Consider the following 24378-nt stretch of genomic DNA (forward strand, 5'->3'; position numbering starts at 1 on the left):
CTTTTCATATATATAATTATGTGAGCTGTTTCACCGAAAGCAATATCTATAAAATCGGTCTAATATGACCGCTATTGACAACACTTCATTACTGCAATCTTGTTTTCATAAAAGGGTACTGACCAATTGCAGTATCCAACTGCTGATTAATGAATAAATCTATATTCCTTTCGCTACATAAATAACGCAATTGCAAAAATACTATTTGTAAAACACCTAGAGAATGTTTTTCATTTCGAGCGTTATCCGGGTTCATGATTTATTAACGAAATTAACACCGGCAGGGCATCCACCTTTCCTTTGATATGGTGACAATGAGTAGTATTTGACAGTATAACAATGACTATTCAGCTCGATTTCTATATTGCATTGGTGTTTATTATCATTGTCATTTGAATATGGCTCATTTCTCAAAACATTAGCGATAACATCTCCAGTGTAAATACGGTTATGATAACATTCGCATTGCAGAAAAGTACAAGTAACTTTAAAGCAATACAAAAAATATGAATATTTAATTTTTCGAAATACTGATTTTTATAAATGGATTCTTAATTCAGTGTCATACAAACATTTGTATTTGAGGATACTCATACAAATGTTTGTATGACACTGAATTAAAAATCCATTTATAAAAATCAGTATTTCGAAAAAATATGAATATTTAATTTTTCGAAATACTGATTTGTATAAATGGATTTTTAATTCAGTGTCATACAAACATTTGTATGAGTATCCTCAGTTATTTTGTGAGAACTTATCACTTGGACTATTGGACATCAATCCAAATAGGCCTTTTACAACTTTCGATCGACTTGAATAGAATCCAGCAAAGCGTTTTTATTTGTTTTTAATTATTTTTAGGGAGAGGGGCTATGATAATTTAATTGGTATTGTTTGGAACAGCAAAGAAACCAATTTGTGTGTGATTGTGCGCGTGTGTGTGCGTTTGTGTTTCCTATTTAATAATGCACATGTTCCCTTTACTCACTCTTAACATTTATCTGTATTCCTACATTTTCCATGATTCTCGAGCAGTTAGCATGTTTAGTAGATCCATGCAAAATATAATGGCTTTAAAAAAAAACTCTATTCGCAAATTGCTGATTTCGATATCAGTGTTCCACCAAACCCATGCATTAGGTTTTTGTGTATTAGGGGCGGATCAAGTCATCAAGAGACGCTCAGACCAAAAGGGGGTTTCCTCAAATTGAGGAGACACTTTTCATAACGCTGTCCCCACCTGTGTTACCCCTGGAACCGCCAAAGAGAGCAATCAATAGCAAACTGCTTTTCCGTTGAGTACCTGGTGACAGCACTTAACCATCTTTTACCCCTTCAGACTTCTAAGCTAATGGCAAACTGCGTTGGGGCAGAGAGCATCGACTGTTTACTAACAAACGTCGCTTTCTGATGGGTCTCTCGAGAGATCCAGTTTGTATACTAGGCCGCTAGCTCAAATATCGTTGTTTTTAGGAGAAAACTTGGCGATTTCTTTGTTAAAAGTGAGATGTTTATATTGAGTTCCGTGTTTGATGGGTATGCAGGTGTCAAGTCAAGCTAAACATAATTCTAGTTGAAAGAGTCTCATGTTCGGAGTCTGACCAAATAAAGAAGAAAGAGAGAAAACAAGTTATCACACCGACAAGACCGACATCAGGGGGGTGTTTCACAAAGATCCTAAGTTGAACTTATCTCTAAGTTGGACTTAAAAATTATGGAAAGCCACTAGCATCTTTGAAAATATTTTGTAAAAGTTATTTTGAAAGGCATTAATTGTTTATTCAAATCATTCATATTTTCTATCATCAAGGAGATTTCATGTTCTGGATGTGGAATTTATAAAAAGTCTAAAATACTTGAATTTCTGCTTTTGAATATATTTCATTTTAAGACTCCAATGGCTGTCCATAATTTTTAAGTCCAATTTAGAGTTAAGTTCTACTTAGGATCTTTGTGAAACACCCCCCTGGCCATGCTTGTTCATCCTTTTTACGATGAAACGTTGATGGACTATGATTTCAGATATCATTATGATGACAATTCTTACACATATTATGCTAATAAATATTATGTAATAAAGCCCCACTGCACTACTTATAGCTACTTACACCCTCTATATAGAAAACAATGCCTAATCGGTGACCGTTGGTCCCCCGTGGTCCTATTTTTCTTATGTTAATTGAGAGCTGATTTGATGAGATAACCAACTCATAGTGCCAGTGACCATGCAGGGAGGTAATCCCTCCTGGCTGGACTAGTGCAGATAGGCTTTAAGACTTCTAGATTATTGTTCTAAGAAGTGACATAATTTATGTTCATGATCTTGTTGGAGCAACGTTAAATTTAAATTACTAATAATAGTAAATAGTGGGTTCTTGTATAGCGCTCATGTCTGTCAGACTTGGCACTCATGGCTCTCCACAATAACGTTACCATGTCTTTAGCAGGACTGCTATTAATGGAGCTCTAGCATTTCAAGAAACTAATTCCAGCAAGGTACCGATTAACCTCACCTGGGTCAAGTGTAACAAATGTATAGATTACTGCCTTAATACCAAAGGACATTAGTGCCACGGCGGGACTCGAACCACGAACCATGTGATCCACAGTCTGACGACAGATCCACTAGACCACGACATTTTTATAAGAGGTGTAATTAGTTTGTCACATTTCGTGACCCCAGCAGGGTAGGAGTTAAGAGCCAACGGATATGCTATTTATGCTGCTATAATGCCTCAAAAGAGCTATAAATAATTTGTTTTAACTATTACACACGCGATATATAGGAATGAAGTTGTTATACCTACTAATTCATCATATAATGATATTTTCAAATCCTGGAGTGCATACTATACTCTTTCAGTTAATTTAGCAAATGAAACAGTAACCTAAACTGTTACTCCGCATTCAATCACCCCCATATTCACCTTTGAGCGGATAATTGCACACTTAAGCAAACATGCACTTGTAAGTACTAGTAATAACTTGATAACAAAGTCTTTGACAGTCATTGAGTTGCACTTCGTTTACCCAACGTAATGATAACAATATGGGGAAGTCTCGTATAGCGCTCATGTCTGGCATATTGTCACCCTTGGTGTTCCATTATTATGACACTTGCTTTAGCGAGGTTGGCACTGCGTACAGAGCTCAAGGATTTAAGAAATTACTTCCGGAAAGATGCCCATTTACATGTACTTCATCTGGGTGGAGTGTGCCAAATGTAGAATGTCTTGCCTATAAGTGCTAAGACAGAGATTCAAACCCCGTACTTTGTAGTTCACAGTCCGTAGACATTCTCGCTTGACCACAACATTTAATATATTCGGGCATTAAGACAGGCTATCGCACTTATCGTAAAGTGCACATTGAAACACTTGTCTGAATTCAAAGATACTTATATTGATCACGTTCATATCCGAGTGCCAAGTATGGCAATAGGCCGTTTTTGTAATGTAACCGAATTTAATATATACGTCTTTGTGAAGTACCTTTTAAGCCCGTTTTGTTCATTCACCTGTTACGGATAATTGTATTTCAAAAGTCAGATTGCGAATCGCATATATTAATTGTTGTTAGGTTGGACAAACATTGTGGCTTGTCCTACCTAACAGCACATAGTGTATGCAATTCGCATTCTGACTATCAAATTACAATTATTATTCCATTTTTTTATTCTGATGTCACCCAAACTTTCACCAGTCTGCTTCTATAATTTTTCTGCTGCCATGTAGTTGTCTATGAGGTTGGATTTTCCTTCGATACATTCAGTCAGTACATAAACATGTCGCAAAGTATGAAATTATTTGATGAGAAAATACATCACTTACCTATACTACTGATGACTGCAATATCCTCATTACTTTCTTTGAATTCAAATCTCTCCTTGATGACATATGCACCACCTCCGTTTGGCCGAAATAAACTCCAGTGTGTCTGTGATGAACACAGACTCTTCTCTCGTTTTGCTCACCAAGTCGAAAACGATTCGCTCAATTTAGAATAGATAGAGGGCGCATGGGAAGAATAAGGATCAGAGCCATTGATAACGAGAGTTTGGCCAAGCCGGTTTGAGTTGCATGGGCACAACAATTATGGAGAATATGCTGCTTTGTTGGGCAATCACAGCATAAACGCCATGTTGTGACAACAGTTTGCCAAACTCTGTGTATATATGCCTTTGGTAAGGATGAGATAGTATCAACCATCTTTGGTTTGTGTGATGTGCAGATAAGGCGGTACAGGATTTTCTGACCGGAAAGACGGGAGGAGGATTCTCTGACAATCCACAACAACAACAACAACAACAACAACAACAAGCGGAGAGGGATGATAGAGTAGTGTAGGGAGAAAGGTAAATGAAGGGAGAGACAGACACAGAGATGGAGAGACAGGCATATAGACAGACAAACAGACCAACAGGGAGAGAGAGAGAGAGAGTAAAAAAGCGAGAGAGCGGAGATTAAGAAAGAGCTAGGCTGAAAGATAAAGCAAAAAGGCACAGCAAACTCACATCTCCTTCTTCAGATGTAGAAGAAGAGCATGAAAATGTCACAAAGAGAGTAAAAATATACATAGAGGGAGGTATATCGAAAGCAACATAATACTATTTTTACACATTTAGGAGAAATAGTAAGAATAAAATCACAACCAAATAGAAAGGATTTAAAAATAATAAATTAACTTAACACCTGCTTAATTTAGGAAATCTTATCATTTTATCGGAAGTGTCATTTAAAGCATGAAACCTTCATAATCACTCAGACAGCACTATATTTTGTTTATTAAAACAACGAGTCAAAGGTATCCACACAAAAAACAAGTGTTTATGTTTAGATTTGATGGATCAAGTGCATTCTACCAACTTAGCCGGGCCTTAACAGGGCCTGCCTGCTGGGTATGTATTGCACAATGACTGGAGTTTCAGGGACCCGTTTCTCAAAGCCTTTTTTCAATGACAAATGACAAAAATCAATGACAAATCTGCTGATAACCAATCAGAAGCAAGGATTTTAGTAGCTTATAACAAAGACTGTCATTTGTCACTGATGACAAGTTTTGTGAAATGGGGCCCTGGCTTTGTGCAAAGTAAGATCAGCGGGCCCTGCGCATCAAATGTGCGCATGAATAGAATCGCCTTGGAAACGAAAAAAAAGCAATAAGAAGGCATGGCAAACAATAATGTAATCACAATTTGCATACTTCTTTCCAGAGCGATTTATTGAAAATATGATTTTACACAAAAGCAAGTACGGTAGATATAGGCAAACATGTGTGTAAAGGACAATTTAAACTCGCTCTGTGGTTCATATTTTTATGAAGCACTGTCCTCAAAAAGTATATATATATATATATATATTTATATGAAACGTACATTAAACTTGAAATTTCTGCCATATTCATGTCCAACTCTTTCCCATCAAGGTCGACTTTCGGAACATGCATTGGACCACTGTTACAGAAGTAAAACTTTTGGTCAAACGTATTGGCCCGAATTCATAAAGGAGGCTTGTCGACAAACCTAGGTTTATGTGCGTCATTATGACGCGTTTTGATGGGTTTCAAACTAAAGTTTGTCCGACGTTGTCTTCGGTCTTTTCATGAGACACATTAACATCAGTCTGTCTCTGTTATGCTTGATCAACGCTCTCCTCTTTCGATTCGGTAATGAATGTAAAGCCTCGGTCACAAATGCCATTACGAACGCCGTACGAACGATTTTCAGACCATGGAAATTCGGGTAGACCATGGAAAAACAGGGAGATTCGTACGAACGCATCCGTACGAACGCATCGTTCGTACGAACCTTTGTGACCGTAGCAATAAGTCATTTAGGTTCTACAATCGCGTTGTTCTCTTCGTCCTCCATCTTGTCTCTACCTGCTTTACTCGTCGCTGTATGATCTGAGGGTAATCCTCCACGAGGCACTTGTGGGAGTCTGGAGTTGTCGGGTTTGGGTGTGCTCGCTGGAACTTTCAATGCAGCGTTGGATGAGGAACGACACGTGGGCTGAAGGCCTCCGCCTCCGAGAAAGTTCTGTGGTGATCTGCAAAAACATTGATATTAATAATTATAATACTTCTATTACTACTATGACTACTACTTCTACTTCTACTGCTACTTCTACTACTGACAATAATACTAATTATAATGATAATAATAGTAATAATAGGTGCTTGTATGGCGCTTGTATGGCGCTAGTAATATTAGCCCGGCTTTAGCATGGCTGCAATTACACTCTTTTCAAACTTCGGTTTAATTTTCATGATCTTTACATCCCTTGTTTTAAGCTTACTGTACAAGATTTTAGAAATGGCTGAACGGTCTTATTTCGAAGAAGTGACAACTATATTCTCCTGTCATCAAGGTTGTTATCCAGAATTCCATCAAAAGGTATTACATTAATATTTGATTACTAGCCACATATGCATGTGCGTGATATCTGAGAGAAGTGTTATGAACCAGAGCACTATAAGGCCAAACAACAACAAAAAAACATATTTAGCGTCCTGTTTTTTTCGAAAAATAGGAAGGAGGAGGCCCTTTTTTTTTTTTCTTCATTTTTTTCAAAATTGCCGCTCAAAATGGCCGCTCGTTACATTTTCCCTGACATTCGGGTTATTTTTCAAGACGGCGGCCAACTTTTTTTTTTCTTCATAAATAGACCCATTTTAGGAGTGTTTAAAAAAAATTAAAAAATCAGGGGTAGAGGGTTGGGAGTAGGGTTGCAATTATGTTTTGGGCAAGGCTTAGGATAAGGGTTAGTTAAAGAGTTGGGCTTGGTATTAAATCAAATTAAGAATTCGGTTTGTGTAGAAAATTGAACCGAGCAGTTCGTCAGCTGGCTGCAAGAAGGCCGCTACTGCTGTTAAAATACGTAGCTCCTACGACATTTTTGCGGACAGCAGACGAGTTGAAGAAAGGGCAAGGGTTATGCACCCTGAAAACGCAATCAACATGACGCATTGTGTGCAACGGGCCTTGCAGTAATGTAGCGATGTATCTTTGTGCATTGGGTCCCTGTTTAGTTTTATATTATGACGAATCAATACATTACATACCTATCCGATTTTTCCTCTTGGTTTTCTGTTTTTATTCTTGTTGTTGTTGAGTTGGGCAGTGCGCCACGCGTACCACTTGTTGGTAGCTCCTGGTTTGAGTGGTAGCAACATCCGAGGATGCGGCAGAGATGGGGATGCTGATTGCCAGTGGAGTCGGTTACCAGCGACCAACCCTGGCTGGTCATCGACGACAGAGGGCTCACTCCAGCTCCGAGGCTTCTTACAAAGATTCTGAAGACGGGGAGAAGTCATGGAGGAAACAAATATTATCATATTTTCTGACAATGTCAGTAAACGAAGAACAAACTTGCACCTTTAGTCTAATGCGTTCCCAGAAACCCCTTCACTCTTTTTAGTTTGCAAAATTACATCGTGCATCAGCTGTATATATCTGGGTGAAACAAATTATTATGCATCTCTGAAACGGATGCAAAATTTAACAAAACTGTACTTCAAAGCATGGACCTATTGAAGATTTTAGTGGTAAAAGATTACTTTATTGGGGAGCAGTTTTTACGGCTGATGTTAAACCTCAAAAGGCGCATATTTGTTTACGTTACGTTTTCTCTCTATATATGTCTGTCCCATTTCCTTTCAATTCTTTCCTATTAGTTCTCGGTTGGCCCTTTTCAATTTGCCTAATTTTTTTATTGTTCTCTTTACCTCATTTTATGTTTTAGCTTTTTTTTCTTTCGCCTATCTAAGGTTTGTTTCTCTTTTTATTCGTTTTTTAAATATTTTTGATGTCTGTTGTTGTCGCTCTTTAATAATCCACGCATTACTATTACAACCATAACATACCATAAAACCATCACGGCAAAATAAGCTTTTTGATCCATTCAATTACACAAAAGGATGCAAGCAGGCCTGTGAAAATAAGTGGTTTAAGCTACGGGGAAGGGGTGGGGCCATATAATCTTCTTTTCATGAGTCATATCTATTGTCCTTTCTTCAACTTTCCTCAAATTTCAATAATTTTTTTTTACTTTTGGGGGGCCAGTGGAGGGGGGGGGGGGCATTTTCATTTTTTGTAAAAAGGGTAAAATTTACGTTACCATCTTTTTTTTGTTTAAACCTTTTTGTTTGGCTATGCAGAGGCAGGGCCCGTTGCCCCCCCCCCCCCCCTTTCCCTGAGTGAAGTGCCACTTCGGTGGCTATGCCTTAGCTTACCTGATATATAATGGTGTTATCAATGTTCCTCAGAGCATTCCTCAAGAACGTCACCTGGGAGTACAAATCTTTACAATTAGTGACGTCACCAGGTTCAATCTCCCCTCTCTCGGCAAACGCACGGAAGTGCAAGATGTCAAACGGTTTCCACTCGTCCACAGCTCGTTCATACAGGGGCTTGGGGTTCTTTGATACGTAAAGCGGTGGCATTCTTGGTGTTTCCAACTCCTGTGTTACAAGATTCAAGATTCAAGATTCAAGATTTTATTGTCCATATAAAATACAGACATTTGTTTTCCATTGGTGTAACATGTAATATGTAAAACATAAGACAACAACATGGTGTCGTGTGCTGAAAGCCAGAAGGGCATCAAGACTCTATAAAGAAAAAGTCTATGGGCAGGTACGGTCCTCCGGCCTTCAGCACAAAACACAACAAGACAGTTACCTGGTTACAATGACGTATACATAGCAAGAAATTTAAATACAATTCTAAATCACATCATGAATAAATTCAGGTATGAATATAAATGAGAATATGAAAGTAGAATAGGAGCAGCATCACAATCGAAATACGAGCAGAAAGAAAAAGAGAGCTCAAGCTCGAAGGACTGATAAAAGATAGAAATATAGGGAGAGTTGGAAAAAAGGGAAAGGGGAGAGATAGAGAAGGATAGATGGCATCATTTTCAATCAGATTACAGTGGGATAACAGAAATTCTTGACTGAACTGCAAATGATCATGGACGTACACCATAGTCGGGAAAATAAATTCCTCTTTTAACAAAAATGACACTACTGTTTTTCTTTAGAAATTGCTGATTTCAAGTTGCCTGTTAACCTTATAAAAACGGCCGGGCTTTTTGAGGTCTTACTACGGCCGGGGAGGGGGGCATTATGGCCATGAAGCGGCCGATCTCCGCGAAAATTTGCACGCATGTCAAGTGAAGTGTATAGAATCATATGATAATTTCTATTTTTTTGAGAAATTCACCTATTTGCATATTTATGGTAATTTTTGTAAATAAGGTCATAAAATCACATTTTTTACCCATAAATCCCATATTATTCATATCTAAGCATTCTTTTTCACTATACCCGTTGGCCTTATTAGGGGTAAGTGATTATACCCAGCTCCTGTATTAGATTTCTAGCCATTAAAAAGAAAAGTTAAATAGAGTAATATAAACCGAGAATCTACGAAAATCATGAACACTTTAGCACATTCCATTGCTTTTATATTAATTGCTTTAATCACCTTTCACCCTTCTTGTTCACCTCATTAAAGTATTTTTGGTCAAACATTGTTAACAGTGTTATGTATGAAGAAAAAAAGAAGGCGAAGAAAAAAAAATAGTTCGAGGGGCATAAAGGGTTGGGCTGAATTGCTTACAAGTTAGGCAATCAAATTCAAACAATGAAAGGGGTCCTCGAATGTTTATGTTTTCCAGAAGGAATTACAAAAATTGTTTTTTGGGCTTTACAATGTGCCAACACAGTCTCCACCATTTTTTTTTTTTTTTATCAACTAGCAAAACAAAAACACACCCAACAATAACAAAGTAGAGGGGAAGAAGTAAAAGGAAGAAGAATGTTCATCATCCCTTTCAAATTTGGTGAAAGAATAATTGTGGATGGGAGTGTCGCCCACCCCCCCCCCCCCATCTGCCCCTACGCCCCTGACCCCTTTTTTGCTTACATTTTGGAGAACAGTCTTGATCTTGATAGTCCCATGATCCTTCCACATCTTCTTGGCACTCTTGGCACTTCGTCCTGTGGCAATCTTCGGTAGGACCACCATCTCTCTGTCACTATACAAACTGGGCGTTGCAACACTGCCTGTGGTTCGTGTCGCATCCCCCGGAAACCGATTTCGCCTTAGCTCTGCAAAGTTCTACATAATTTGATGTTGGCTGTAAAAGGGACATAGTATCATAAAGTTCCCTTTATTCAGGTGATCATATCATCTTTATAAAATGTGATTTTTATATTTCATTTTTTTGTTATCTTGATAGAAAATTCGCGGCCTACCTTGGCGGCAAAATTGTCTGAAACCACCACCCATCGACAATTAGGCACTCACCTCGATAAACATCGAAGCCATGCTTGATACGAATTTGTAATACATAAGTAACATGCTACTGTTCATCATGGGGGACCCCCTCCTCATTTTGTTTGTACATAGATTTTCTCAAACAGTGCGTCCCAGAAAAAACGAAACCGAGAATTATCGATGTTTTATCATAACTTAATCACAGTTATAAAGCTGAGATATTCCTCTTTCATTTTATGCAACTCATATGATGCATATGTCATATATGACTGATTAAAAACAATTTGAAGAAAGGGTACCAAAAATCATTTAGGGGACGGTATCTGAAGTCAAAGAGAAAAATCACATTTCTAGAAAGTTCATTTTCTGACCTTTCATATGACACCTCAATCAGAACAAAAAAGCCAGGAATAACAAAGTTCTGTTTGCTTAAAGTAATGCTTGCAATTCCATAATGTTATTAAACGAATCCTTTCCACTGGCTGCCTGCCCTAACAACAAAGAAGACGAAATACTGGCAATTAGCTTTTATCATTTTTACTCACCACTTCGTTTCGTTGACGATCAGCCATGTACAAAGAAGACGAAAAACGTGATGCATGGCTTATCGTCAACGAAACAGAGTTAAGTCTTTTATCAACTCTGTTTGTTGCTACGGCAGGCAGCCAGTGAGAACGAATTCGTTTGCTTAATTTCATTAGCTTCCACAATATGAAAATCACTGTCTATATTTAATATACCTGAAAGCTGCTTCATGTTTAAAACCCGGTATGCATTATGTTGGATGGCTTTATTTGACTTAGGGCCTAAATATTGTCTAAATTGAAGGTATATCTACATCAGTTCTTTTGACAGTTGTATTATTACGTCTTATAGCAATGGGTATAGCGTTTGGTCCCATATTACTAACTTCAGATTCTTTTTTCTTGAACAGCGCACATTAATTCAAGGTGTATAAGTAAGGTAAGGTATTTATCAACATTATCGCAGCCAATGGCTGAATTGCATTCATGATTTACAGATATTTGATTATAAAATTAGAAAAGCATATCATATTTACAATTCGTTATGTAACAATAATTCGACGAAAAAACTCAGTAAAACTCAGAAAGGAAAGAAAGAAGTAATCGAAAAATATGGAGCAGGAAAATAAGGAGAAAGGGAAATTAATGTTGAGGGACAGGGAGTGGAGAGAGAGAAGGGGAGAAGAAAAGGGAGAGAGAGAGTGTTGTGTGTGTGTGTGTGTGTGTGTGTGTGTGTGTGCGCGTGTGCTCTCACCTCAGCATTCTTGTGGGGTTTTATGTGCGCTTCACATACCCCTTGTGAGGCATTTTTACTTTGTGGGGTATTCTTTCAGGACCCCAAAGAGTAAAGTCTTTCAAATGACTGTATATTCGGTGTCCTATGCCCTGCGGGGCATTAGAAGTGGTACCCCATAAATGACTTTTTGTGAGCGTGTGCTAAAACTTGCACACTTTTTTATGGTAACATCGTAAGCACACCGCCGGGTTGTTATCGCCAGGTTGTACATACCCCACTAGTAGGGGACCACAAGGTATATCTGGAACGCACAGAAATACCCCACAATCAGGTGCCCCACAAAGGCCCTGATGTGAGAATGCGTGTGTGTGTGTGTGTGTGGGTGTGTGTGTGTGTGTGTGAGAGAGAGAGAGAGAGAGAGAGAGAGAGAGAGAAGAGAGAGAGAAACGAACACAGAGCTGGTAGTGGTATAATGTAATACAAATTAAAAATGTTATTTCATCTAAGTAAGTGGGAATGCACTTCAAAGGAATTGAGTTATAAAAAAGTAATTTTGAGAAGAAAAAATACATTTCATAATAAAACATTTCATAATAAAACAGTATTACTTACCCGAACTCGTAGTTGACATGTATAAAGTGATTCCAAACATGTATATTATTACTAGGAGTATTCACATGTCGGTATCCATAGTGTCACAAAGCCGATAGACATATCCGTAATTCAATCCAAAACAGTTCATATATTTCTTGTTATGAATATAAATAGAGAAAACAATTATCCTTGGCTTGATCGTCACAGCAAATGTTATGAAAGCAAAGCTATCCAAAGGAAGATTAATTTATACGTGCCATATTACTCCAGAATGTATTCTAGCTATGGCATTGCTTTCTTCACGGACAGGGAGGGGGGACATCTTTATAGTAAAAACTCGCTCGACCGATAACAAGTGGAACCCTATCCTGAAAACATCAATTATACTGAATGAACGCCATTAAACTATTACAAACAACATCAATAAAAGGATAAGCTCATCAATGGGGATTAAGGCTCGGTCATAATACGTTGCTAGCCGAGCGTACGGGGGTGTGTATTTAAGGATGCAAGTGGTTCACTCGGGGGGGGGGGGGGGGGTATCACAGCGTCCATAGCAACCGGACGGTGCGTGCGAGTGTAAGAATCGGCGCATTGCGTATGTAGTGACTAAACTCGTTTTGACCTTTTCAAAACTTGATTTTTCCTACTCTAAGGAAAAAGTAGCCCCTTGATTATCTATCTATAAATTATTGCTCGTATAATGTTAAATGCATCATCATGGTTTCTAGACTTTGTTCTAGGACGCCTACCTCCGGGATATCCACCCCCCCCCGGATAACTACCCCCGGTCAACTAACCCTAGGACAACTACCCCCTAGGGCAACCGCCCTCTAGGACGCCTACCCCCGGGAGCGTTATTTTTTTATGCGGCACAGATTGGGGCTTTTTTTAAAAAGGGGTCTTGATGTACAGACTAATACTGGTCGTGTGCGTACTAGACAGTATAAGTAGTAGAGGTCTGTTTTTAATAGTGTTACATTTAATCCACTACCGCATGGAAAATCATTACATCAACAATTAAAATCAAATTGGCAAACTGAAGAGGAGGCAGCACGTCAATAAAGGAGAACATCACAATAATTAGTCAATAAAACTTACTAACTTAAACGAAGAGGAATGTTATCTAAACACATAGTTCGCGGTGGATATACAAACTTCTTCGCAGCGCTAATGCGCTAGCTAACATGACTAGTCTCACGTAAGTGCAGACACTATTCAGAAGGGAAAGAACGTAATTCCCATAGGTTTAACACGCGCCATGCCCCAATCTGTGCCGCATAAAAAAATAACGCCCCCCGGGACAACTACCTCCCGGACAAATACCTCCCAGAAATCTACCCCGTAGGACAACTACACCCCGGACAATTTTGGATTTGTTTTGAAACAAATGAGAAAGTTGACCATCACGTCAATCACAGAGACATTACAGATGCAGCCAATTTGAAGGGCCCATACCTATAGTGACTGCAAACAAAAATCATATCTTTCTAAATTTGTTGTCCAAATTTATTCAACCTTTCACTAGAATGCTAACCTTTTTGCTTTTTTCTATAAAAGTTTTCTATCAAGATTGGATTTTTCAGTAGTAGCCAGTAAAATAAATCGAGAATTTTAGCAAGTGATCGTTAATTTTAACATTCCATCTGTTTTAAACTGAAATTGCCACTTTAATTTACCAATTCTGATTATCACTATTTATTGTATGCCCTTTGGGGTGCGTGTGTAAGTGTCACTGTACATTTTGCTAATTATAAGTTTCACTTTAAATTTCCGACCCGACCTTTTGGGCATTACATTAAATAATTGTGCAAAATAGAGTGATGTTTGTATTCTCCCATGATCAAATTATTTTCAATGTATTTACAGTGACTTCTGGATATCCTTGTCGCGTAGATTCGACATAAGCCGTCTCTCGATTTCAAGGGGGGGGGGATACATGGCATGTTAACAATAACAGTTATGAAAAGTAGCGATAATATTTAAAAAATACACGCATTACTCAATATTCCAGATAGCCGACAACAAGCAAAGAATAGACTACTGTCGGGCTCAGCTCTGATTAAATACCACAATATTATTGCAGGTCTGTCACGGTAGTTTCCATTATATACCTTAAGTTAAAACACATTTTAAAACAATTTCTTTGGCTTCTCCAAAGTTTATCTGTAATCGTTTCTTTTATTCTTTGTCGTTTTGTCTGTTTTATGTCCATGCTCTTTTTTCAAAGCAACTCTATGTCAAAGTTGGCATTTCTCAACACATAAATGGGTGTTGTTTTAAAATATGATTTTATTTTTTACATAAATTAAACGATTTTATTTTCTCTGGATATTCAAAATATTTGACTGCTGTCAGCTTGATGACGTTGGGGCAGTGGCGTAAGGTGGGTTCACTCATTTAGGGGACACTGAATCAATTTGGAGGTTTGGGGTGGCGGGGGCACCGGTCTTAATGTGCAACTCAAAAATAAGCTTGATTACTGGTAATGATTGAAAAATAAATGTTCACAGAATTAAACAAATCGTTCACTCAATGTTCAAAATTACAAATAAATGACAGGTGCCAAACGATCTTGGTAGAAGGAAATCAAGGTAAGTAGGCCCGAAACCATGCGCTTAACACAGGTCACTTTGTGCAAATGAGAGTTGTAGTTTTTATTAAAGATGATTTCCAGCAAGTTTATTTTACTGGTTCAAAAAATCAATCTACTGCAGGATAAACAATCCAGAATAAATTAGCGCTATGTTCTCTCTCGACAAACGATTCCCATAATAGAGGGGGCTTTTTCATTGTAAAGGACCTATAACAATATGTATCCTAGATATTTTTAGTATGGCCTCAAAGGAGAAAGTATTTTTGGAGAAAAATAGATTTTAATGGTATTTTCTAACACGACAAATGGGAGGGTTGTCTATGCATGACTACGTCAAGGTCCACTAACAAAATTGCCAATTTGAGATTTGAATAGATTTGGAGATTTCATGTATTCTTAACTTTTCCGTTTTATTCCAAATTATCACAAATCTGCTTCTCTTATAAATAAACATTTTACAAAGGGTGCAGATTGGTATCCAAGTCGCATGCATCTATATTTGTGCTCTTATAGCCCAATCAGCATGAATGTAGTTTTAGAATAATAATAATAATAATAATAATAATAATAATAATAGGCATTTCTATAGCGCCGTCTATCTAGAAATTCTATTCCGAGGCGCATTTATTATTACCACGGCTTTAGGCTAGCTGCCATTACAGCGCTCCAGCATTTCAAGGAATTAATTCCTGCCAGGTATCCATTTACATCACCTGGGTTGAGTGTACGCACGAAACAAACCATTTGTATTATTGCACGAGTATACAGGTATAACTTCAACGGTGGTCTTGAAAACACAACACAACACAATAAGAACTTTAAAAATCTTTAGATGGCAAATGTATCATCATTTGTTTGTTTATTTGAACGCAAACATATGAAATATCAAACAAAATACAAATATAACGTCTCAAAAACCGCTAAACATAATCGGGGTTGCTATCCTGAGCATCATAAGTTCAATGTTGAGTGAGTATTCACATGTCAGTATTTAGTTCGAAAAGCAAACGAAGCCTAAACAAGAAGTAAGGTTTAATGAGACCGAAGTAGATGAGATAAAAATTCAGAGTTGGTTTTTCACTCGCTTTTGGTCTCAAGGACACTCTCGCTATTTGTAGGAGGGTTTGGCGTTACCGTTAATTTCCCCGGTCTCAAGGACACTTCAGAGATGAAAAGTTAATGTCAGCGATATTAATTTTTACGTTTTTCGTGATTTATCGACCCCCTAACCCTTCTGACTTGGTATAAGATCGTCTATTAACCGAATACTTCGATCCCATGAATCCTCAAAAGATGGCTCACTGCGTTTAGAGATCCAGAGCAATTTATACACAGAATTTGGCCAACATATCAGTTGGTCATAACATGACGGGTATTCTTTTGTGTTGTGCTTGCCAAACAAAGCAACATTCGCCATTACTGTGCCCAACTCGAACCGCGTTAGCCAAACTTTCTTAACCAATGGCTCGATACGATAGAGATGTCAGTCAATTTAAATGGTATCTGAACACATAGCTCGACGGAATCATCTGGAATGCATTGGAGATCCTCTTTTTGATAATCTGAGTGTCTCCTCTATCAAGTTCAACACTATGATTTATATCTTTGTTCAAGGATCAATACATTATTGGTCACCATCATCAGTAGGTTGGTCGGATTTTTCACCTGTCTCTATGTCTTGATTACCAGTCGAGTCTGGGCCATCCGAAGGTTGTGGTCCCTTGGCATCTTCATGAACTTCATCTGTCACTTCAGGTTGATCAGTAGCTCCTGGCGTTTCTCCATCACGTACAAGATCTTGATCATTGTTCTGATCGTCAGGAGTTCCGTCCCCTTGGATGATATCTTCTGTAGCAGGCTCGACGTTCTCGGAAACATCAGTGGGTGAGTCTGGCACAAGTATGTCCTCATCAATTGCGTCTGTCTCGGGATCAGTTTCCTGAGATACTACTGGATCACCTTCGTTCACCTCATTATCCTCGGCCGTCTCCTCCCCTGCAAACGTATTGTCATTCTCATCTTCGTTTGTAGGACTTTGATCGCTCTTGCTCTCATCATCAATGTGTTGTTCCTCTCCAGGAGAACTCTCAGTTTCCCCTTCCTGTGTTGCTAAATCGGTATCTTCCTGATGCGTACTTGTGGCTCCATCCTCTCCATCGACGGTCGCTTGCGGTTCTCCACTCCCCTTCAGCGCATCTGCCGATTGTTCATTCTTAACCACATTCTGTCCATCGGCCTCGTTGTTCTCCAGCTCTTGACCGACGTTGTCTTTGGGTGTTTCCTGAGACACATTCACATCAGTCTCTCTCTGTTCGGCTTGATTAACACTCTCCTCTTTCGATTCGGTAATGAATGTAAGTCCTTTAGGTTCTACTATCTTGATGTTCTCTTCATTCTCCACCTTATCTCCATCTGAGGGTATTCCTCCACGAGGCACTTGTCGGAGTCTGGAGTTGTCGGATTTGGGTGTGCTCTCTGGAACTTTTATCGCAGCCGGCGTGGGATGAGGTGCGACACGTGGACTGAAAGCGTCTAAGAAAGCTCCGTGATGATCTGCGAAAACCATAATAATTCATAATGATAATAGTTTTGCTATTACTGCTACTACTCCCACTTCTACAACTACTTTTAATAATGATAATGATAATAATAACAACAACATCAAAATGTACTACCAGACTATTACTGATGATATACATGTGTAAAAGTTAGGGTTAGTTACAGTTTTTGGTCCGAGGTTGAAACTCATTAGGAAATTCACGCCGATCAGTTTTCACAGGAGCACTCTGATAACACAATCAATATGACGCCGTGTGTCCATGCAACGGACTAAATAATAATGTGGAACTGTATGCTTGTCCAATGGGTTCCTTTTACGTAAATTATGTTGAATCCATACTTTACATACCGATCCGATTTTTCCGTTTGGACTTCTGTTTATCCTTGTTGTTTTTGTTGGGTGGGGCAGCCCGCCACGCATACCACTTGGTGGTAGGTCCTGGTTTGAGTGGTAGCAACATCCGAGGATGCGGGAGAGATGAGGATGCTGATTGCCAGTGGAGTCGGTTACCATCGATCAACCCTGGCTGATCATCGACGACAGAGGGCTCACTCCAGCTCCGAGGCTTTTTACAAAGATTCTGAAGTTGGGGATAAGTCATCGAGGAAACACAAATGATTATATTTATATTTATGGTGCATAGGTAAAATAAATCACCGTGCATCTCTAAAATAGATGCAAACATTGCGCAAAAGATGTACTTTAAGTTTTTAGGAGTAAAAGATTGCTTCATTTGGGGTGCGGTCTTGCGGCTGGCGTTATACCTCAAAGGCCGCACTTTTTGTCTGTGTGTATTATATTTTTTTATATATATATATATATATATATATATATATATATATATATAATATGAACCAAAAGATAGTCTGAGATATGTGTTACTTTCTCAGCGCAGGATTGCGTCCTATATATGGCTGCTTTGAGTTTGTAAACATGGTTCCTTTTTCTAACAGTATGCGATTCGAGTCATGTCAGTATAAATAATTATGATGAGTTTTGGTGCATGCCCTTGTCAAACTGTCGAAACAATCGCACAAGGCCATTATTACGTCATTACAGACTGACAAACAGATTCAGTCGATAGCAAGTTGTGATACATTGAACTACAGGTGAAAAAGAAATCAATACACAATCAACAAGTCATTTATTATTGTTTTTTCTCTCGCTGCGGTGTAATGGTAGTTGTGCATGTTTGGTTTTCTTAGCCTTTGTAGTACAGCATTTGACAATGGTTTCTATTTATAAATGTCATTTGCAATTTAAGACCTCTAACATGTTTCTCCTCGGTTTTCTCATGAGTTGAATACGGAATGTTCTTTAATATTTTTCGTATCCTTGATCCGAACTTTTTACGGGGCGACAACTATTCTAGGGTTTGTTTCGTTAAAAGGTTTATCTGGTTAAGGGTAAGATTTGAGTTGGGTTGGGTTGTTAATTTGGGGTTTAGGGTTGATCTTTGAGGTCAGGAATTTGGTTTACGTATAAGAAATTGAAACGGAGTAATTTTCGCAAGAAGAAAAGGCGTACATCTCTCTCTCTCTCTTTATCTCTGTGTCCTTCATCCCCTCTCTTTCTCTCTGTTCGTCATCCGCTCTCCCCGTCTCTCTCTCTCTCTCTGTCTCTCTCTCTCTCTCTGCCTCTCTCTCTGTCTCTCTCTCTCTCTCTGTTCTCTCTGTTCTCTCTCGCTCATACCCTATTTTCTCTGTATATATCTCTCTCCCATTATCATTGCAACCTATCAACAGAAAAGGGCAAAAAAAGATAACCATCACGGCAAAAAGAGCTTTGTGATCCATTCAATTACTAAAGAGTAAACAAAACATGTAAGCAGGATTTTGAAAATAAAATGATATAAGCGACAAGGAACGGTTGGAGGTCATATTATCTTCTCTTCATGAGGCCTTTCTCTTGTCCTTTCTTCCACTCTCCTCAAATTGTTTTAATCACTCGAAAAGGCGAGGGGGGTGTTGCTCTATCCATCCTTCTACCTAGTTATGCTGAAGAATAACACTTGTCCATGATTTGCGAACGATAATGAACAGTCATCAAGCAACTACTACGACCTTCTTCCCCTCCCCCTCCCCTTGATTGAAGTCCCCTTGATAACTTGTGCTTAGCTAACCTGATAACTAGTGTTTAGCTAACTTGATAACTTGTGCTTAGCTAACCTGATAACCAGTGTTTAGCTAACCTGATAACTTGTGCTTAGCTAACCTGATAACTAGTGCTTTATACCTAACTGATAACTAGTGTTTAGCTGACCTGATAACTAATGCTTAGCTAACCTGATAACTAGTGGTGCCATCGATGTTCCTCACAGCATTCCGCAAGAAGGTGATCTGGGAGTAGAACTCGTTGCAATTAGTGACGTCTTCAGGTTCGATCTCCCCACTCTCGGCAAACTCACGGAAGTGCAAGATGTCGAATGGTTTCCACTCGTCGACGGATCGTTTGTACAGGGGTTTGGGGTTCTTCGGCACGTAAAGCGGTGTGATTCTTGGTGTCTCCAATTCCTGTGTGAAATAAACAAAAATTCTTAAGTGAGCTGCAGATGATCATGGACGTACACCATAGTCGGGAAATCAATGACACTGCTAACAAAAATGACACTGTTTTTCTGTAGAAATAACTGATTTAAAGTTGCTTTATAAATGAATATACCCATGGGATACCTAGACTTCAAAAGATAAATAGAATAATGTTAACCGAGTATCCAGGAAGATCATGAACACTTTAGCACATTCGATTACTTTGACATTTGTTACTTTAATCACTTTTTTTTTTGCTTACATTTTGGAGTACAGTCTTGATCTTGATATTTTCGTAATCCTTCCACATTGTTTTGGCACTCTTGGCACTTCGCCCTGTGGCAATCTTCGGTAGGACCACCGTCTCTCGGTCCCCATACATACTGGGCGTTGCAACACTGCCTGTGGTTCGACTTCTCCGATGGGGCGAGGTGTGAGGAGGGGGTTCGTGTCGCAACCCCCGGAAGCCGATTTCGCCTTTGCTCAGGTACGATCTAGTCTGGGATTCCTGTCATGAAAATAAATAAATCATGACATCGTGTTCGTGGCAACATCACTTCAAAAAAGGTTTGGGGCTAATGTCGATTTAATACAAATTAAGCTACCATAATTATCATGACCTCGATTTTGTTTAATCAAATAGTCAATATACCATCAATACGATTTGATAAAAATGTATACACGTCTATAATACAAACAGGTTCAATTGCGAAATCTAAATTTGATGGGCCGAAACCAGACCGACAACAAATCGACAACAGACCGAACGAAAATATTACATTACAGCTATGGCCTAGAATTGGTCTTTTTGGAGGATCGGTCTGAAGCCGGTTTGGTGGTGAGACCTTTGATATCCCGTTCCTGCCTTTCCCTACCATCAATGTACAGAACGTCTCCATAATCGACAGCCCACTAGACCGACATTCAACGAGAACGACAGCCCATGAAACCTAGGAGGCCGGCAATGTCACTCTCTTGAAACCTCAACAAAATGTCAGAAGGCCATCGAGACCATAAAAGCACAAGAAATGTGAAACGGTCTCGTGGGATGCCAGTCTCATGGGCCGCCGCTTGCGTGCACCGTTATATAACTTTCTAGTAGGTCGCGAGACAGACGATTTATTGCCGGGCTTATCGGCTGTTGGTCTCGCGGACCCTTTCCGTCTCTATAAGTTCTGCCAATCATTTCAACTTACCACCCAAGGGAAGTTGTTATCATCTACTGGTCCTCTGGATGTTAGCGGCACACTCTTCATCTTGTTCGTCAGGGGTTTTCCTTCTCAAGCAATACAAACTTAAAGATCTATATCAAAAGACATAATATAAAAATAACATATTTTGTGTTCAATATCACCTTTATATTGCAAATGCAAAGGGGAAAACGGAATTAGTTCTGGTTGTAAAGAACAATGTACAGTCCAATGTAAAGTAAACAATGAAAGACATATTACATAACATACTAGATTAAAACAAGTTACTATCAGTATCCGAATTGAATATGACAAGGTGTATTGATGATAAACTCAGTGCAGAAACGTCGCTATGGCAGGGGGCTGGAGGGTGTGACACCCCCCCCCCCCCCCCAAAAAAAAAAAAAAAAAAATCCGCCCGTCCCATCCATTAAATGTTTATGTTACTATAAAATCTTTACAAAATATGATTTTTCTGTTTCATTTTTTTTTTTAATCTTGTTGGAAAATTTCCGGCTAACTTAGCGGCAAATTTGTCCGGCACCAATCTCGATATACCTCGAAACCATGCTTAATTCGAATTTGTAATACATAGACGATTAGCCTTCCGCCGTTCATCACTACACCGAATAGTGTCAAGGGGGACCCCCCCCCCCCCTTTTTTTTTTTTGTTGAAATACATACATTGATTTCTCCTACATCATTATGTCCGTTCATTGGATGAGGTTATTAGGAGATATTGAACCAATAATTAATCGTTCAAAATTGTACCGAAAACATCGACTCGCCTGCAATATATTATTTTGGTAAAACAATATATTTCCATTGATGTTATTTTGATGTTGTTATTGTAAGTGGCGGTGGTGCTGGCGGTGTACTATTTTTGATGGGCGGGCATATGAGAGCCAATTATCTGCACTTGTTTGTACTGGTAGAGGATCGAGTATTTTTGTTCAATTGAGGAGGGGAGAAGGACGGTGTTCAAAGAAAATTATCGGCAATGATAAAAGCTTCAATTTTATTATCTTGATATGAAAATACAAGTCAAGGTTATATTCTGAATAGTAATTAAATATCCAGATTGGCTATTGTACGCCTCCGCTGACTGGTTTTAACCATCATAATGAAGCCATATTAGTTACGGTCAACGCTATTGAAAGAAGATTAATTTGCCTGGTACGAAAGAAGTGATCAAAATCTGATCAATTATTACGAATGAGATACCTTTACGCGAACTCAATGTACCAATTGCACTGAAACCTGATGCAATTTGGGAAAGGCCGAGTATTTTCGTTTCACAACAGACTGAATAAATGAATTTGCGAAAAAATGCTAACCCCCCCCCCCCCCCCCCTTAGTAATTTCAAGTTAACCAAATAATTCGAATAGTGAATACATATACACAAATAAAGTTATTACGACTGCATTATAATTATGCTTGAAAAATTGAAGGAAAAAAGTATGAATTAAATTTCACAATACATTAATAAATGTGCTCTAAATATTATTTGTCTAGGTGTCATTCTGCCGTATTTTCTTGCTATAAGTTGTTTATGTTTATTTTTTATGATAGTTTTGTTGTTGGCTATGTTGATTTACCATTCCGTTTCCACTATTCATTTGGAAGTAGATTCGAATTATCCCGGCCATCTCTGCCTGTTTATCGATGACAACTAAAAAATATGGATTTTATTTCATTAAATTGGTTGGATTTTAATTTGATTTGAAATGTACATGTGTAACATTGAGTTACTCATTGTAATACATTAATTGTTAAACTTAATTTCGATAGCTTACACAAAATGAAAATCACTATATTTTAATAAATATTTCTTAAAGCTGCTTCATGTTTGGAACCCGATATATATATTTCGGATGGGTTTATTCGCCTTAGGGCAAAAAGATTTTCTAAATTGAGGGTATATCTACATCATTTGTATTACTACGTACAGTATAGCAATGGGTACAGCGTTCGGTCCCATATTACCAACGTCAAATTCTTTCTCTTGAACAGTGCACATTAATTCATAGCATGTACAACATAATATAACAGCATTACTCACCTAATCTGTTAAGTAACATGTATAAAGTGATTCCAAACATGTATATTATAACTAGTAGTATTCACATGTCGATATCCATGGTATCACAAAAACAATAGTCATATCCGTAATTCAATCCGAAACAGTTCATATATTTCTTGTTATGAAGTTAAATACGGGATACAATTATCCACGACTTGATCGTGACAGCAAATATTATGAAAGCAAGGCTCTCCAAAAGAAGATTATACGTTCATAAACTACTCCAGTATGTATTATAGCTACGGCAGTGCTTTCTTCATGGATAAGAAGACTGAAATCTCTATAGTAAATACTCGCATGGCTGGTAACAAGTGGAAGCCCTATCCTGAAAACAACAATAAAAGGATAAGCTCATCAATAGGGGTTAAGGGTCGGTCATAATACATTGCTACGTATGGGGCTGTGTATTCAGAGGGTGCAGGGGATTCGCTCAGGGGGGATCACAGCGTCCATAGCAACCGGACGGTGCGTGCGAGTGGAAGAATCGGCGCGTTACACACAACGATGACGGCGCGCGCTCTGCACAATATCGTCGTCTGCTAGCAAATATATTACTATTCGAGTTGTTATTCAATTCAATTCAATTCCATTTCGGTTTAATTGTTATTAACAAAACATGAAACATGTCCGGACATTATTATTGTCATATTTTTTATGGTAAAATACAAGAAAACATGAAATAATGCTATAAAATGACATTGACATGTAATCAGATAATATTTCAATAATAACCAAAAAAAAAGGAGAACACAAATTGCCATATCGAATTGAACTGGATAAACCTTGAATTATTACTTCAATACTTGTTTATTATAGCTAATATTAAGACACATACATCCAACGAGACTATGAGTGCAGTACATAAGTGTGTGCAGTAGACCTATAATCTCCTACTCTTCTCTTGGATTCTTCGTTGGATGTGCACCCTCCCCCCCCCCCCCCCCCCCTCCTCCTCCTTTTCTCCCCTCCCCTCCTCCCCCCCCCCTTCTCTATCTAATTCGTCCTGGCCAAAAAATACGTCGAGCTTAATCTGGAACTATCAATATAATAGTAGCATTCAGGTAAATCACACCGCAAACCATCTTGAATGCCCCCCCCCCCCACAAAAAAAAGAAGACTCGAGAAACCCAGAAACTAGGCTATCACTCAACTTACCACTGGAGCCGAATTTTCCCTCCATCCCTCTACTTCAATGTGAGTGGGGATGGGAAATGAGCAAGTTTTGCCAATACTAATTTAGGTTTTTTTCTTTTAATTTAACCGTAAACCGCAATGTGT

The 24378-nt window shown here is 38.5% G+C and overlaps 2 protein-coding genes across 2 annotated transcripts; both read right to left on the reverse strand.

Annotated features, from left to right (window-relative positions):
• Positions 1–5205: 5205 nt before the first annotated feature.
• On the reverse strand, positions 5206–12479 carry LOC115922632. Its single transcript, XM_030981837.1, has 5 exons — positions 12161–12479; positions 9935–10148; positions 8236–8463; positions 7066–7296; positions 5206–6050 (listed from the first exon to the last, which is right to left on the reverse strand). The coding sequence occupies exons 2-4, from the start codon at positions 10034–10036 to the stop codon at positions 7066–7068; spliced, it is 561 nt and encodes a 186-aa protein (XP_030837697.1). The 5' UTR covers positions 10037–10148; positions 12161–12479; the 3' UTR covers positions 5206–6050.
• A 3083-nt stretch (positions 12480–15562) lies between these two features.
• Positions 15563–23419, reverse strand: LOC100893286 (clumping factor B). The gene is made up of 6 exons (XM_030981836.1): positions 23080–23419; positions 21023–21129; positions 20089–20334; positions 19584–19811; positions 17647–17878; positions 15563–17291 (listed from the first exon to the last, which is right to left on the reverse strand). Exons 2-6 carry the CDS (start codon positions 21080–21082, stop codon positions 16363–16365), a joined length of 1695 nt encoding a protein of 564 aa, XP_030837696.1. The 5' UTR covers positions 21083–21129; positions 23080–23419; the 3' UTR covers positions 15563–16362.
• Between the last annotated feature and the right edge of the window lie 959 nt (positions 23420–24378).

This window comes from Strongylocentrotus purpuratus, unplaced genomic scaffold, assembly GCF_000002235.5.
Source record: "Strongylocentrotus purpuratus isolate Spur 01 unplaced genomic scaffold, Spur_5.0 spur5_scaffold_12, whole genome shotgun sequence".
Lineage (NCBI taxonomy): Eukaryota > Metazoa > Echinodermata > Echinoidea > Camarodonta > Strongylocentrotidae > Strongylocentrotus > Strongylocentrotus purpuratus.

What these genes read in the sequence shown, in the direction of transcription:
- LOC115922632 (XM_030981837.1), bottom strand. Translation starts at nt 10,036, where the DNA reads ATGGTGGTCCTACCGAAGATTGCCACAGGACGAAGTGCCAAGAGTGCC. An exon ending in TCAAGACTGTTCTCCAAAAT is followed by an intron (nt 8,464 to 9,934) that starts GTAAGCAAAAAA and finishes CTTGTAACACAG; the next exon opens with GAGTTGGAAACACCAAGAAT. An exon ending in ATAACACCATTATATATCAG is followed by an intron (nt 7,297 to 8,235) that starts GTAAGCTAAGGC and finishes CCCCGTCTTCAG; the next exon opens with AATCTTTGTAAGAAGCCTCG.
- LOC100893286 (XM_030981836.1), bottom strand. Translation starts at nt 21,082, where the DNA reads ATGAAGAGTGTGCCGCTAACATCCAGAGGACCAGTAGATGATAACAAC. An exon ending in TCAAGACTGTACTCCAAAAT is followed by an intron (nt 19,812 to 20,088) that starts GTAAGCAAAAAA and finishes TATTTCACACAG; the next exon opens with GAATTGGAGACACCAAGAAT. An exon ending in ATGGCACCACTAGTTATCAG is followed by an intron (nt 17,879 to 19,583) that starts GTTAGCTAAGCA and finishes CCCCAACTTCAG; the next exon opens with AATCTTTGTAAAAAGCCTCG.